The sequence below is a fragment of the Oryzias melastigma genome, linkage group LG3 (genome assembly GCF_002922805.2).
Source record: "Oryzias melastigma strain HK-1 linkage group LG3, ASM292280v2, whole genome shotgun sequence".
Lineage (NCBI taxonomy): Eukaryota > Metazoa > Chordata > Actinopteri > Beloniformes > Adrianichthyidae > Oryzias > Oryzias melastigma.
In genome coordinates this window covers 17,229,887-17,246,786 of record NC_050514.1, presented here as the reverse complement: position 1 = coordinate 17,246,786, position 16,900 = coordinate 17,229,887, and the positions used below count along the sequence as shown (strand labels likewise).

At 38.5% G+C, this 16,900-nt stretch overlaps 2 protein-coding genes across 2 annotated transcripts in view; one reads left to right on the top strand and one right to left on the bottom strand.

Annotated features, from left to right (window-relative positions):
* Window positions 1-41: 41 nt before the first annotated feature.
* ipo7 (importin 7) lies at window positions 42-12,591 on the bottom strand. The gene is made up of 25 exons (XM_024295400.2): window positions 12,345-12,591; window positions 9,784-9,865; window positions 9,006-9,159; window positions 8,744-8,902; window positions 8,504-8,660; window positions 8,276-8,365; window positions 8,094-8,188; window positions 7,920-8,004; window positions 7,700-7,834; window positions 7,084-7,183; window positions 6,934-7,010; window positions 6,683-6,799; window positions 6,416-6,505; window positions 6,149-6,314; window positions 5,878-6,038; window positions 5,413-5,541; window positions 4,738-4,804; window positions 4,494-4,619; window positions 4,248-4,345; window positions 2,772-2,867; window positions 2,464-2,684; window positions 2,158-2,366; window positions 1,866-2,072; window positions 1,674-1,790; window positions 42-1,155 (listed from the first exon to the last, which is right to left on the bottom strand). The coding sequence occupies exons 1-25, from the start codon at window positions 12,426-12,428 to the stop codon at window positions 1,058-1,060; spliced, it is 3,120 nt and encodes a 1,039-aa protein (XP_024151168.1). The 5' UTR covers window positions 12,429-12,591; the 3' UTR covers window positions 42-1,057.
* Window positions 12,592-13,990: 1,399 nt separating this feature from the next.
* The window catches only part of tmem41b (transmembrane protein 41B), a 7,901-nt gene continuing 4,991 nt past the window's right edge, over window positions 13,991-16,900 (top strand). The window contains exons 1-3 of the mRNA XM_024296050.1: window positions 13,991-14,190; window positions 15,087-15,201; window positions 16,333-16,461. Of these exons, the coding sequence (XP_024151818.1) occupies window positions 14,094-14,190; window positions 15,087-15,201; window positions 16,333-16,461 (341 nt within the window). The 5' untranslated portion in view covers window positions 13,991-14,093. The remainder of the gene's footprint in view (window positions 14,191-15,086; window positions 15,202-16,332; window positions 16,462-16,900) is intronic.

Below are 16,900 nucleotides of genomic sequence, written 5' to 3'. Positions count from 1 at the left end.
ATTCAACACAATTTGAAAGGAATAGTCACAAAAAAACAGAATTCCTGTAGCTTTTTATGTTTAATATGTTGTATACATAGATGGTTCATCCATACACCAACCATAAGCTTGAGGCCTTCATAATAAGTCCAATTGTACATGCTTTGATGATGCATCCACTTGCACTTTCAGTGCTAACAAACACTTGTCCTGTAATCATACTGAAGAGCAAAACGATTTCTCGTGATATTGTGGAGTTTGCCCGCCGATTCATCCTGCAAAACGAGATGCTTTTGAACCCGATGTGTCAGGGTTCACCTGCAAAGTAACAAAGTTACAGCTGTTTTCATTTTAAATAGTCTTCAATTTAAAAAAAATGCAGTCTGGTACAGAAGGCTAGGAGACCTGAACAATATGAAAGTGCTAGTTCATTAATTTACAGAGATCAGGCATCACATAGCGCTATGAATTATCCAATATGCTACATATGAATACAGCGGTTGATACCTTACAAATGCCTCAATTTATTAATTTTTGTTTCCTTCAAGGCTACTTGAAAAAATATCAATAACCTTGGCTTGTATGTACATAAACATGAGTGTTTGTTTATGCAGAAAGTAACATAGATTTCACCACTACCAGAGGTATAATATTACGACCATTTGGCCACAACAGAGATAATGAAACATTTGCTTCCATTATCGATTCTATTAATCCCCCCAAAAATTGATTTAAGTGGGAAGAAAGACAGAAGAGCTGCTGCCACGCCATCCCGTAATACTCCAGGCTCCAGAAGACGCCGCTCCTCACAGCTCCTCCTCACATCCCCGCTCAAAGTCCTGGATCATTTCATTTCCCCCTGATGCTGGTTGCATTTCGGTGTTTTTCCCAATCTTCTGGTGATTTGTTTTTTTTTCTCCCCATTTTGAAAGATTGAAAAAGAAAAATGACTTCAAAACCAGTTCTGGAACCACTACTTAAGGGAACAACACAAGCTTTTGTTTTTTTTTTTTTTGTTTTTTTTTTTTTACACTTCACTACAATCAGTCACAGAGTAATAAAAAGTAGAACTGATGATTCAATTCATCCCTGGAGCCGAGCCTCCAAAGTTGAACGTAGATGGCACCACTGGCGCTGTGAACTTGTATCCGCCGTGTTTCTCAATCATCTTGGACTCTGCAATTAAGAGAAAAAGATTGTTGTGAGGAGACGGCGCTCTAGAGCAGCTCTAACAGCCCCTTTAAAAATGTATTGTTTTCCAAAGAAAACTAACAAGTTTGCATTTTATTTTTTACCCAAAAGTTTTTAACAAAAGTGTAGAATTTTGAGGAACGAGATGCTGCGGATACTCATGCTCTTTGGTGCAGATGTTCTGCAAAAAGCTCAATCTAAAAGGCATTTTTACTGCTCATCTAAGTAACTTCCTCAGTTCAACCGTTGATGGGGAATCTGGGTATTTTTTTTTTGTTAAGCTCCAAGGTTCTGCTTTTATGGGCATTAGAAGTTATGCAGGAGAAGCGAGAGTACTTCTGCCTTTTTTTTTTGCAAAATGGTTTCACCAACAACTGTAAATGTTTGAATTCCTGGACCAAAATTCTAAATAGAAATAGTCCATAAAAAAACAAACGATGCAGTGGAAAAAAAAGTGCTTTATTGCTAAAGTTTGATTCAGCTTCATCTTCTCTTCCGCTCACCATGTGCTGCCCGCCTCTGGTCTGCAAGTGTGCCGATGTCATGAAGCTGTTTGCCCTGCTCCTCCTCCAGGCTCAGCGTTAGTGCTTGATACCAGGCTGGGTCGCGGGTTTGGATGCCTGGATGTCAGAGGAGAACCATCAGTGAACCACAGGGAGATCAACAGACTTTTTATCATCACAATGAAGGCTTACTCTGTAGAACAGCTTTAAAGATCTGATATTCGTCCACTAAATTATCTTCATCGTCTATTGCTGTAGTGTATCCCTCGAGTGCCGTCTCCTCTGCATCGTCTTCCTCCCAGTCATCGTCATCTCCATCCTCCCCCGCCTGCTTGGCGAGCATCTCCAGGTACTCCTGACCTTCCTCGTCGATGTCATCTTCGTCGCTGCCCAGTTCAGCTACAACAGTTGAAAAATGTCCTTTTTTTAAACCATCAGCTCGACTTGATTTCACCTGGAGAACAAAAACCGTTACGACACTCACCTGCATCGTCCTCATCCTCCCCATCTTCGTCTTCATCGTCGTCGTCGTTCTCGTGCTCTGCTCGACAGGCGTACGCCCTCTTGAGGCCGTTGAAAAGTAGGATGGCAGCAGGGAGGATCTGGTTGGCGACCTGGCCGACAGCCTGAGGTCTGTGCTCAAGGTCGATGAGAGCACAAAGTCCCAGAATGCACATCTTCCTGTCGTGGAGGCTGAGAAAGTATTGAAAAGTCAGCCGGAGATCAGACCACACTGAAATAACAAAAACTAGCTGACTGGAATAAAAGAAAGAAGCCACTGAAATCTCACCCAAGGAAGCAGTCGACATCCTTTAGCCACTGGGTAATGAAGTGGTTAGTGATGGGCTCTGTATTGTTGGGAAAGCGCAGGTTCTCCAAGGTGTTGAGGAGGAGAGGCGGGCTGTAATATAACGCAGCGATGGCCACTTGCAGGCACATTGTCCTCAGCTCGCTGGTCTTCACCTCCCGTGTCAAACGCTCCAAAGCCGTGGCCACAAACAAGGGCACGACCTGCAACGGTCAGCGACACGTTCACCATCAAGTCTCTTTGACGTGTTCTCGACTCGTGTGAAATGCAAACTTCTTCAGAGGACCCACCTGATCGATGCCGCGACCTTTGCACTGGAGAATGATTACCTCCAACAGCTTTGCTGCATGGCATTCTGGGTCCTCACCGGGGTCACCCGTCAGGACCTGAGTACAACGACCAATAAGCCTCAGTTTATAGCTTTGTGTGCATACTTTTATTTAATTGAAAGACGAAAAGGATATATGTATAATGGTTAGGATAGCAACTTTTATTCACTTAAGAAAAAATAAGCATAAAAAATGATAAATCAGTGATACACATCATCATTGCTATGCTAAATGTGTATATTTTTAAGATATAATCAAACTAGTGACATATTTAAAGAAGCAAAAAAATGAATATTTTTTTCAATTTTCACTATCAAAATAAAAAATAATTTTAAAAATTTCTAAAACTAACATTTTTTTTGGAAACACTGGAGATTATTATGCATTGATGAAAATTAAAAAGATCCATGCACTTACAATTTAAAGACTTTTTTCAGCGTCCTCCTTTTATGTTTATTATATTCTTTAAAATATTAAGACTAAAGAGTAGCAACTTTTACATGATTCCTATTTTTTTAAGAAATGTTAGTCGGGGTCTAGGGACGTAAAAAAACAGCCTGCCCTACTTTTTTTTTTTGTTTATCGTTTTTTGTGACAACGACTTAATGATGAATATACTGTAGTGTCCCTCTTTCCATTTCACAGAATGAGAAGATGAGACTTTACCTGTTTTAATTCTTTTTTATAGTAGACAACAAAAAAACAGAAGAAAACACTCCAAAAATTGCTTTTTAAGCCCATTTTTTGATTTATTGGTGGATCTACGCTCCTCAACCACCTAAGTTAATTCTCGTGCACCAGCCCCCCTCTTTTTATTTTCCTAAAACCCCTGAACAAACAGGTCGATTGACAAAGACCAAGGCCTGACGAGCATCTCCGCATGGTGTGTTCACTGAGCTCCCGACATTAGCTAACCCAGTCATTCAGACTGCTACGATACTTATTTTACTTTATATAAAGCAGTTTTTTGAGAAAAATGTCAACACCATCAAATCAATAAATTATAAATTATTCTTTTGGTGTTTGACATTTTCTCCGATAAAACTGCTTTGTTTTTCTGCGGATGTTCAGCGCTCAGTGAACGCACCATGCAGAAATGCTCGCTGGCTCGGGGTTCTGTCACTGGGGGTTTTAGGGAAATAAAGGTGCATGACGAGGAATTAAGATGCTTAAGGAGCGTAGATCCACTAATAATGAAAAAAAAAAATAGACTAAAAAACAACTTTCGTGAAGTGTTTTCTTCTGCATTTTTTTTTTTTGTTAACCACAAAATAAAGGTATAAAACGAGTAAAGTCTCTGCGTCTTAGTGTGGGAAAGGGAGAGAGGGACAATATATTCGGCAATATCCTGTTATCACAAGAAAATGATTAAAAAAAAAAAAAAGTAGGGCAGGCTTTTTTCAGCTTCCATAGGTGTAAGAAAACTGAACCGTTTACCTTTTTGCACATGCTATAAAGAATCTCCAGGTATTTGGTGTCCGATAGGAGCGTGTCTGTGTCAACTGTGACGTAGTTGTGAAGTAGAGGCATCATGTCTGCAACACAGAGTTGGACATAGATTAACATCTTGTGGGGAAAGTAAACTGAAACATTTCCTTTCTTTTAAATCAAACTGCAAACAGACATTTAAGCATCTGAACACAACACTGAATCTCCCAGCCTCGACTTAAGCGAGACACGCACCTGTGAAGTAATCAAACCCGTCCTGCTGGAAGACTTCATACACAAGCGGAAGAAGTTGCCACATCTGTGGCGACACCTGCTGGCAGGTCAGGCTGTGAGCCAGCGACAGGATCTCCTCATAAAATTCTGAAAATACGTAAAAGGTCAAACATTTGAAATAACTGGGTATTTACTGTCAACAGCTCATCTCCTAAAGCGGAACAATTGAGGAATGTGGCGCCGAGGAAAAACTGGTTGGACTTACCCAGAACGTGTTGCTGCAGCACGGTGCCGATCACCTGCAGACAGATGCCCTCCAGTTGCTGAGTGATCTGTCACAACAGAAGAGGACGTGTGTGAGGACTCATTTGTACAATTAAAAACCATGAGATTATTTAAAAAATAAATAAAAATAGCACAATTTTTATGATATTTCTATTGACTCTTCATACTTGGATTAAGTAATGTTTGACTCAATGTACATTAAAAAAAAACAATACATTTTAGGCCTATAAAAGAAAGGCGAGGATAGAGACTTCATTAAAAAAAAACAAAAAAAAAACAGTATTTTCCTATTTACTCTTGCAGAAAATCATATTAGATAAATCCTCAACTACCTTACAATCAAAACAACAGCTCTGTCATATCAAATACTTGCTCAGCCTCAAGTAGCCTTAGGAATCAGCCGGCCGGGTGGCAGTATGCCCCGGCCCTATTTCTGGCATTTGCCTCAGTCTCTGAGTCATTTTGAACATGGTGAGAACAGAGTGTGTGTTCCCAGGAGCTGGTGGGTGGCTTAAGTGTGTTGGCAGGAACTGGGCAGCAGATGAGAGCTGCTTTTACAAAAAGGAAGTGGCACCAAGATGAGCGATTAGCCCGGCTTGAAAGCCCGTGCATGAATGCCTGTTGTAGCTGCATCTTTTATGATGGCGTCGCTCACCTCTTTGTGGTCCTCCACCACACTCAGCAATGTGTCGATGGTGTTGAGGATCCCCATAGCCGTCACAGCTTTGTCATCGCCGCCCTCCTCGTCGGGCCCCGTCTGAATCACCTGGTTGAACGTCATTGCCTGCCAAAGACCAAAAGATAGATCAGGTGCTCATAAATACTGAGCGACTTAAATGAAATCTATAACAAGGAGTGGTAGGATTAAAAAGGAATGCATTAAGAGAGCTGCATTCTTTCTGAATGAAATCTATTTTTTTACAACATTTTTCCATCTTGTGAAAAGAGCATTTACTGGCACTCTGCAGCTTATGTTTACTTCTCATTTTTAAATCATTAGCTCAGAGCCAAAATACACATTTTGCCCAATTCTGTCACTGTACTGTTGATCAATGGGAAATCTACTGATACGTGCAAGAATGTATTTTTCACTTTGCACAACTTCACCCACTCTACTTACCAAATGCTGCGTCATCTCCACTGCAATCGGAGTGACCTCCTCGCTGTATTCGCAGATCATCTTTTGTATGACATTGGTGAGGTCATCATTCTCCGTCTCCCTGACGATGTGTAGGAGGGCCTGCATCACTGGCCGAATGAAGGGGGTGATGTATTCTTTGGCTACAGGACAAAAAATAAACAAAAACACACATTAGAAACTAGTCAACTGCACTTGACATTAAAGAAACTGTTTACTGTAAATAAACATTAGGGTGGGGCAGGCTCCTCACCTTTCTCCTGGTTGCTGATGAGAACTTGGAGGGCAATGGCGGCCTCCACTTTAACTGGCATTTCGTTGTCGTTGATGAGACAAAGACGGGTGAGTTCAAGAGCGGTCTGCAGATTCTGGTCGCTTTTAAACTTCACCTCACAGAAATAATGCAGTACCCAGCATGCCTGTGGTGGAAAAGGCCAATAAAAATCAGAGAGCGGTACTTTAAGCCATTTATTGGGGGGGAGCTGTTGCATAAATCTGAGAGCTGGTGGTCACCACTCACCCTTGCCCTCATGTAGCCCAGCTCACTGCGGAATAGGGGGAAGACATGATTCTGCAGCATGAACTCCATCTGGTCTTTATAGATCTTTTTCTGTGCGAGAAAAAAGGGAGGAAGTTAATTATCTTTTTAGAAAAACACAAAACATTTTTTTAATATTGGACCCACATTTATTATTATATTTTGACTAAAACAGTTTTGTTGTCTAGTTTAATTATTAAAACTGATTACATTTAGTGAAGACTGTAATTTTCTAAAAATTGCTTCTACCTTCAGCAGAATTTCAGCCAAGGACCCGATCATGTGGAGGGCTCCATCCTTTTTCCTCGGGTCAGAGGTGGGATCTGTAAGAATTTGGTAACAGAAGCCCATAGTCTTCTGCAGCACCTAAACGGACAAGAGACAAGATGCAACAGATTTTCCTTAGAGATAGGAAAATGCAACAAGGCAGAAAACAAGTATGAAAGATGTACAATTTAAGTAAAAATAAAGTCTGAGTTCATAAAATAATCTCCACGTACTTCTTTTCTCTTGTTGCAGGCAGTAAAAAGCAGTGTCTGAGCAGCTGTTGTTGGGGAGATGAAGTCCTCAAATACATCTAAAAACAGAGACATCAAGTTGTTAATCATCATATTTTACTTTTATTAGAGCAATGAAAAATTAATGCTTACCAAACTTCATCCGAATGTACTCGTATGGATCCTCCTGCCACAGCTCCTCATCGGAATCTGTGTAACACATGAGGGGGAAAACCACATCCTGAACAATACCCTGAAAAAAGAAAACCACAGATTAATTAATGCAGAACTGTAAACTCGTGTCAAAGCACAAAACAAAAGGGAAAAAGACATTTTATCTGAACCAAAACATCAGATGACAAGAGTGAGCAACCATTTTCCTGGAAAAAAATAAGTACAACCAACATTGAAATTGAAGAGCATCATTAAAAGCATCACCTAAAGAACACAGAACAAATGACTGACATATGGAATGTCACTGCAAACCCAGCATGTCTTTCAAGATAACACTAACATTTGTCACATAAAATTTAAACTTTTTTTGCAGGCAATGTGGTCAACAGTTTACATCATTCCCTGCTTTGGCACAAGTTTTTTACTGAAATTTCACCTTCCTAAAAACAGTCTTTCATTTTTCTCAATTTTTTGCATCCATAAAAGTTGATTTGAAATTGTGTTTCGCAAAACAATCCCCTTGGACATCCATCGCACCCCTGAAACGACCTGGGTTTGTTAAGCGAGGCACCATTACATACTGAGGTATTCTTACATGGATGTGTGGTTTGAGGTTTTTCCACGTCATAGCATGTGCTATTCCCTGGTTGATGTAGTTCAGTGTCTGCTGGAGTACTCTGGGAGCCACATACTGCTTTTCTTTGTACTGATATAAGACTTTCAGCAGCACCTAAAAACACAAAACATTTAACTTTTAGTGTTTCAAACGTGAGAAACACAACCCACATTAACAACCTCCTGTTTGTAACAGTTACCTGCTGTGCACCAACTGCATATTCCTTCAGGAAAAGATCAGCAAACTCTGTATACTCTTTGGTTGTGTTGCCTGGACTTCCATATCTAGGGAATAATAATAATAATTTATAGGCAAAGTTAAATGTGCTTAAACTTTACCAGGTTAGCCTACAGAATATAATTTTCTTCCTTACCTCTCAAACAGTCGGGCCAAGATGTGAAGAGCCCACTTTTTGCATTTCCACCATGGCAGCTCTGGCCGCTCATCTTCATCAATCTGCATTGTATCCTGCAAAAGTAAAATAAAATAAAATGATGCAACAAGCCTCTTTGCATAAAATAAAAAAATCTAAGTCCTGGATGATCATCTCCTTACTGGTGGTACATCCCGGTCTACTACTGTCTTGAGGATCTCCATCCACTCCGTCAGGTTCTGTCTGTTAATGAGCTCCAGGGGCAGGTTGTACTGTGGAAACAAAGAGTCACGACATTGAGACAGGCTCATTTCAAAGACGGTATAAAAAATGTAAGACACTAATTTTAATGAACAAACCAAACCTATTAAACACAAGTTGTGCTTTGCCAACAGTGGTCAAACTCAGACCTGGAAGAGGGCGTAGAGGATTTTGAAGATCTGTTTCTGAATGAGGACAGAGTCGCTGGAGTGGTCTGGAAGCAGCTGGATGAAGCGATCCTTTAGCATGGGCATGAAGATGTGCATGGCGGCCACAAGAGGCTGACGTTCTTCTGGTTTCTTGTATCTGTTCAGGACAAGCAGAATGTTAACACTGTGTCCCATTTAACAAGAAAAATAAATGCATTTAAGTCACGAGAACCAGCATACTCATAGTTTTTGACAAGCTGGTAAAGGCAGAGCAGGATGCCCAACCACCCTGCACTGTTGTCTGACTGTAGGTAGAAGCCGATTTTGTCCACGATGGTTGTCCATTTGCCGGGATAGTCGTGTTTGATCATGTGGTGGATACACGTCGTCAACTGGACTCTAATAAGTAAAAAGAAAGTCATTTTACACAAGAAGATTTTAGGAATCAGTTTGTTGTGAACATAAATCTCTTGCTGAAAACCTTCCACCATTTTGAGGTTACCTGATGCGCTCTGGGGAATGGATGATGGCCTCCACTATGTTGTCTCGAATGAATATCCTGTCCTCTTCTGGGATGTTATTGACAGAAGTCTCTGTGGCTGAACCGTCTCCATCACTCCAATGTTGGGTTATCATGTTCTTAAGGTAAATCACACCTACACACCAGAACCAAAGAGAACAGATCATGACATCAGGCTGAATCACCCAACTAAGCACCAAGTTGAAGTTAGGAATAAAACTGAAATCAATCTGAAAGCTTTTGTTGAAATGCAAGTGATTCCCTGTTTTGAAAAACTGACTAGAACCTGAGTCACTGATGAAACATCACTGAGACAGCAGAACAAGTCTCCCTCTGTTGCATTTCCCATAAACGTCCCAAGTAACCCAGGAGACCCTTGAATCCATCATTGCGTCTAAACAACCAAGTAGGATTTTTTTTTTACACGTCAAACCTTATGTGAGCTCAGAATATGGTCTCCAGTGAAATGAAGTGAAGCACAACAATTTCAGAACAGACTGTGACCTAAATCACAATTGCAAATTGTTCAGCTGTTCTGAATGCAGCACCAAGGTGCGAGCTGCCTGCACATCTGCAGCACGGAGCTGCGCTTCATTCGGTGCCAAGGACAGGAATCAGGGGCTCAAGTGAGGGCACGTGTCAGACTGCTGACACACATGTCTGCATCACCGCTGAGGCAATGGTGATCCAGCCCATTGATGCAAACGGAGCAGCTTTACACCAGAGTAACCCAACTTAAAATAGCATATTTTTGACTAACCTGCTTGCCGGACAGGCAAATCCAGTTGTTCAGACATGGTGATACGCAGCAGAGTGGACACAAAGTTTACCTGAGAGTGACCCTGGAAACAGAATTTAAACACAGCATGTAAAAACTTTGTTAATAAAAGCAGAGAAGGAGGAAAACTGTAAATACATAGTGCTATTCCAACCATGTTCCATACTAAGCAACTTTAAAGGCCATTTCAAAATAAAAATGTGCAATTTTATAAATAAAAAATATTTTTTTTATTTACTAAAAATGTTAACTTTGTTGCATTCCTATACAAAATGTTGTTCATGTTCTCCTTTCATAGAGAGAAAAAAAGTACAATAAAAAAATAAATGTGCATAAGTAGATTATAATCTACTTTCTGGAAAACTAGGATCACTTTTCAAAATAAGCACCAAGTTGTGTCCCGTTTCAATAAAATAAATATTGCTGAAATACAAATAAAAATAAAAAAAACAAAGTGTCTTGTACTAGTTCAACTAAGCCATAAATCTATTTCCACTTGGCACCTTACAGTAGAGAGTTTTTGACCAAGCAGAAAGTGCACATAAAATTACAGATGCTCTCCACACGCCCCCAGAAGCATTTCTGTTTTAACCACCTAAAATGAGTACAGTCAGCTGGGAGAGAATACTCTCAGCTGTACCCCTCCACTGAACTATCACCAGAATGTGGGTGTAAGAAAACCTTCGCCCTGAGCATTGCCAAAAATAAACGGGAAGTCTTTATCTATTTGACCAAATAATGCTAAACTGTTGTTCCATGATCAGAATTACTGATTTAGTAGAACTCATAAAGGGACGCCGGCTTGTGGAATAATAAAAAAAAGGGACTGTAAAGTACAAGATATGCAAACCAGATGATTACGGTTTTATGAGTTTGATGCATTGTTTTCCACCCTACTGTTTTATTGCAATTTCAAACTAAATAAAAGGAAAAAATATATTTTATATGTAAAAGGCCATGAGTGAATTAAAAACAAAAATTAAACAGGATGTTAAGCTTGGTAACTATGGGTGAAAAAAAAACAATGATGTCTTACTAGTACAGTTTTCTGTGAGGCAGAACAGATAAGCTCAATGCTGTGATTATACTGTGCAGTTTTGGTTTGTTTTGATTCAAGATGGCATTGAAAAGCATCTCCAACTTATTGAATCTGTACAGTTTTGACACCCTGTTTACAGGTATGTCATCAACATAACTTCCATTAATTGAGATACTCTGGAGAGACACATGAAGCCCTTTAGATGAAACATTAAAAAAAACTCACTAAGAAACATTTCAAAATGTCATTCCCATAATCAAACAAACAAGTCTTGCCTCTGAAGTTTTCTCTGTTAAATTCTCAGAAAACCTTGACTGGTAAAAACTAATACAAGGTCAGTTAGAAGCAAAGGTGATTTTAAAAAACAAACAGAAAATCATTATTTTTATTTTTGGGGGCCTTCTATTCACAGAAACGTTTTATCTTTTACCGAATAGGGTAATATGTTTGCCCAAAGGCACAATTCCAGGCCTAAAATCCTCTACACGAGTGTTCCCTGATCCCAAATATGTAAAGGAGTGGGGAGAAAATAATGTAATAATAGAATGTGAACATGGTATGAAACTAGCTATCCCAAGGACCAGTAAACAAGTCTTATCACAAATAACATGCCTAACCGCACCCCTATAGCTACAAAATAAAACAGTAAATACTATTTCAACAAAGACCAAGGTTTGGCACGGGTGTGAATGCTAATAGGCTAGACTTGGAAAAGAATAGGAATAGAAAGAAGAATAAGTGATGACATTGTCTTTCAAAAATCCAGGTTAAGTATTCTACTGTCATAACTAAGACGACATTTTTAAAATACTGCTGCTGAAAAGTAAGGAAGTGCGAACAAGCTAGCCCGATATCTTGTTTTTAAGAGTGTATTCCATAAAAATGACCACTTACATTTTAAACAAAATGGTTAGTTCGATCGCATAAAAAGCAAAAGTTCGTTGTGAAACAGCTAAGGGCTCATCACAGTGACACGTGAGCGCTGTAGCATATAGCACTCAGCCAACAAGTTGCTACGTTAGTTAGCAGATATAACCGCACAGCTGCTTTAGCAAACCCGCATTAAGGTTTCTCTTTCTTCACAAGGCTCTATTTGATAGACAAGTAAAAAGTTTTTGAAATTTTGTAATAACTTTTGACCCATGTGAGCTCGAACACTGTTTTACTTGGGTCAAGAAAAAAAGATAAGCTAGCTGTTATCATTACGGAAAGGTTAGCTTGATTAGCATTAGCCACACAGCTGTCTAATGATGAAGCTAGTGATGACAAGAGTCACCGCTAATATAAAAGTGTTTCTCGGTTTCTACTTGTGATTCTGATGTGGTAAGACGGGCTAATATGATCATATATAATAAATAAGATAAATGAAATTTGATCTTCGGAACTGAAGCCAGCATAACCCAGTCTGCGTGATAACCCCATCTTCTGTTGTGGACGGCCGAGGCCCGACCTGAGACCGCGCCACAACTGACATCACCGAGAGCAGCTAGTCCCTAACTTTTACCTCGTTCAGCTGTCGCTCCGCGGCCTCCCGCAAATTGGGGTCCATTGTTCCCCGCAGGGCCTCGACCAAAGACTCGGGATCCATCGCTAAACTTTTTTGCAGCTCAGAGTTTAATATATTAAAGGTCTATCAGTTCCCAGTCACTGCGCACATGGACGCACGGCTCTCCGGTTACCCGGCGCGAAAGGAAGCAGTGAATGAAATACCCGGATAGATCAGCGCCAAATTTGTGCTATACGAACATCCGGTTGCAACTAAAGCACTTTGGGAATTGTAGTCTTAAGGAAAGTAAAGGCAAAATTGGCCTATTTATTTTTTATTAGTCAATAAATATAGATACTAAGATCTTTTTTAAAATTATATTTTATTTTTATTTCAATATATGTTTTTTTTACTTAGTTCAAATGAACCAGCGTGAGAAGGTTGTACCTGCAGGCCCGGAGACGCTCTCAGGACCGCATTCTCAGGACCTAGGCGTTCTTAAAAGAGCGCCTCCTACAGGGTGACATTTGCTTTATTTTCTGGAGACTAGCTAGGTAATTTATCACACAAATCTTAAAATATAAAAGTAAATTACCAATAAATTTCTGTTTTTGCGGAAACATAAACAGTGATGTCTATATTTCAAAAAATTCAAATTCAAATTGAGTTTATTTATAGAGCACTTTTCATATAAACAAATACATTTCAAAGTGCTGTACATAAGAACAAACAGCAAATAAAAATACCCTCTTGTTAAAAATAAAAATCAACCCCCTAATATCATATATGTGAACAAGTGCACCAACAGACAAATAAAACGAAAGATAAAATATGAATACATAGGAACCCTCACGTTTCTAAATGCTGAACCGTCCCCATCACCCCATCACTTAGCTTTTTTCCCAGCTAATGTTGTTTGTGCAAAAATAAATTCATGATGGTTTATTAGCAATACATCTTTTAGCTGTTTACAGCATACTTAATGTTTGTATTTTTCCATCTGCATGTGTTAGAATTTTCTTTTGTGTAATTTATTAATAGTATGTCATTATAACCTAAATATAGTCTACACTGGGGAAAACAAAATGTGTACTGAGCAAAGTCAAGTGTGTGCTGATTGATATATATTCTATTATTTTGTAATATAATATATAAACTTGATTTATTGCTATTCCCGAATAATATTACTTTTTGTAATAATATTAAGTATTTATGGTGTATTGAACTAAATTACTCTTTACTGTAAATTTTACTGGTGTATTTTTTCCAGATAGATACAACAATTTAAAAGAGGAATTCTTTAAGTGAAACAGTGTGTTGAAGGCTGCAGCAATGATCACTGCCCATTTTGTTCATAGTGGATTGTATTTACCAAAAATTGGAACAATGATAATAATTTTTTAAAATACCAACATAGCAACTGTAAAAATCTTTTAGTGAGGTTACCTGTGCTGTGTCATCAATAAGATGTGCATGGTGTTTGTCAACTTATTAAAAAAAACGTAGTTTTTGACATTGTAATTTGAACGCTATGATTCTTATATACAGTCTATGGTTTGAATGAAGAGGAGCTCTCTTCGGCTCACCATACCCTGTGCAGCCACACGGGGCGCTGTTGCGAAGAGTTGCTGCGATTTCTAGAGGTAAAAGGTCACTTTATGTTATAGCGTGTCAGCAGGCTGTGTCACCGGTGCTGTTTCTTTCGCCGGTTATAGCTAATTCTCCCTTCGGTTTACTGTGATTCCACTTTCATTTTTAAACAAAAGAATGGCAAGAAAAAGGAGAGAAAGAAGCGACATGGACGGGTTGTCTCCGACTCAGGACGAGGTGAAGTCTAACGACAGTGACTCGCAGCTTTTGAAAGGTCTGTTCTCTTCTCTGTTTGGTCTTTTTAAAAGTAAATTCGTACTTGGGAGTACAGACAAGTGAGCCATTACTACATTAAGACGCGATGGCTTAAAAAAAAAAAAAAAACAGAACAACACAGGGTTAGAGCATGTAAGGACAAGGAACTAATATTAGCCGCGAGTTAGCAAACAAACTGTACACAATGACCCAGTATTATTAGCTACTAACCGTCTAAAAATATAAAAAATACGATATTTTATCTCTGTAAAGTTATATTTTTTCACTGATAAAACACAGAACCAAGTGCGTGATCTACGACTTGTTAATTAAAGGCCAAATTAACAAGACTGTTCGAAATTTGAATATAGAGCAGTTAGATTTACACTGTTCAGCTGTTTTAGCCGTGAAATATGTAACCGACTGAACTTTACTCTATTACTAAATGAGTCAAAGCAGGGGGGAAGAAAGTACCAACGCTTTGCGCAAGTTTATTTTCTATAATATATCTTTAAACTGTGGTCTGAAGCGATAACATTATGTGTTCAGCGTAAATGAGAAGTTTATAAGTGGATTTCCTGCCTCCTTTTTAATAGGAGAACTGCCCAAATCACTGCAACTTTTCCACCATTAGAACATTTATGGTTGTTTTGGACGAAATTAACCTTTTACATTTTATTTATAGATAGATAACATGCTGAGTACTTTACCCCTTTAGACAAAAATCATCTATATATATATATATATTCAAAGAGGTGTTGATCATACAAGTGTTTGCTCTTGTTTGTACAGACTGCCTTGACAACACTCTCAAAGGAGAGCTTTAAGAAAATGATGTAAAACGTTTTGCAAGTGTTTCCTGCTTTGAATGCACAACTATTGAGTAAAGAACTTTTTTTGTCCCCCCTATCGCAGCTCAAGAAAGAGAAGGAGGCTCAGCACGCATGTCTCTTCTTATTTTGGTGTCAATATTTGCCTGCTCTGCATCAGTCATGTACCTGGTCTACAAGAACTTCCCAGAGCTTCCAGAGTAAGTCACTGCTGTTTGGATGGTTGATGTAAGGTCTGCCAACATCAGTGCTTACTGGTGTAAGTCCAGCTGTTGTGTCAAATATTGATGGTTGAAACACTGGCTTACCCCAAAGTTCAATTAATAGCTTAGAACATGTGTTACTAATATAATTTTTTGCAAAAACTATCTAAACCAGGAGTCTTTAGCAGGTGGTCCATTTGCGGTCCCCAAGATGATATTTTGAAGCCCTGCCTTAATATGAAACTTCAATGTCTATTAAGCAATATATCTTTTGCATGTCCACTCTTATTTGAATATAGCTTTGGGATGTTTCAGCTTACTTACGCTTAAAACTTTGCATTTGCTATTGACGTCAGAAAAGTCCTAAACAACATTTGGTAGCGTTGTTAGCTCCTGTTGTTTCACAGGACATGCAAATGATAGTAGTAGTACATAGACATGACAAATGTTCAATAAACGTGTTCAGTAGACAATAGACCAAAGATATAGACAGTGGATGTTAAAACATATTTTTGGCACAAATGTAGCTAACTTGAAAATGGAGGTTGTACAATTACAAATACAGCTTTTAGGAATAGATTAACTTGACTGCATTTTTTATTGTCTTAATAGTAGCAAAAGCAAATTGGTAAAGAAGTTCATAATAGAAGTAAGAACTCATAGTTTTGGCTCTATCAGTATATAAAAGAAGAGTTTGCTTTTATTGTAATGTCATCTTTTTTTCTTTTACAAAATATTTCCACCTGATTGCAGAACTTTCAATACAAACATTGAATGCCATAAGAAATGTTAGGGCTGCATCAAACAGACACATTCTGACTAGGAAAATCTTAATCCTGATAAAACGTTTAGTGTTTCATGAAAGTGTTGGGAAATTTGATGGAAGATTAGAAAGATGGTTGTACATGTGCATGCACATAAAGTCCTCTACACTGTTTGCTAATTTATTCTTGCATGTGTGGTGCTTCCTGATAGTGTTTGACATTTCAGGGAAATTATATTCTGAAAAGAAACTCATAACAGTTTAACCAAATGCCCTCAATTCCATTTGCCTGCATGGTCAAATACAATTGCAGCACAGTAAAGGTTTTCTGGTTAAATATGAATGTTTCTCTTTCTGCCCTTTAGTGATGAAATGGAGAAAATCAAGATCCCTAAAGACATGGATGATGCCAAAGCATTGGGGACTGTGTTGTCCAAATACAAAGACACATACTACACCCAGGTGTTGGTGGCTTACTTTGCTACCTACGTTTTGTATCCTTGATTTAAAAAGAACACACTTTCCACTAATTTTGTGTGATTTTTTTATTTATTTATTTATTTATTTTAGCTTGTTGTAGCATAATGTGTGAGGTGTGTTGACCATTTGACCAATTTCTGGGATTATTTTTCATAGTAAATTAATTTCAGATTATTTTTATGCAAACATATACCAACCATAAATTAAATTATATTTTTTTACTATATTTAAATTGTCACTGAATGGCAACTCAGTATTGAGAAAAATACCAAATCATAACTTTAAAAAGGTTAAATTATCACAAAAAGCAATTAAGACATAATATTCTCATTATAAGTATGTGAACGGTGTAAAACTTTTTTTTTTATTTGTGTTTTTTCAGGCAGAATCCAAGGTGGTTACTTTATGAGATCACAGGTGTCTACTATTGACAGTATATGAAAACTGGACTGA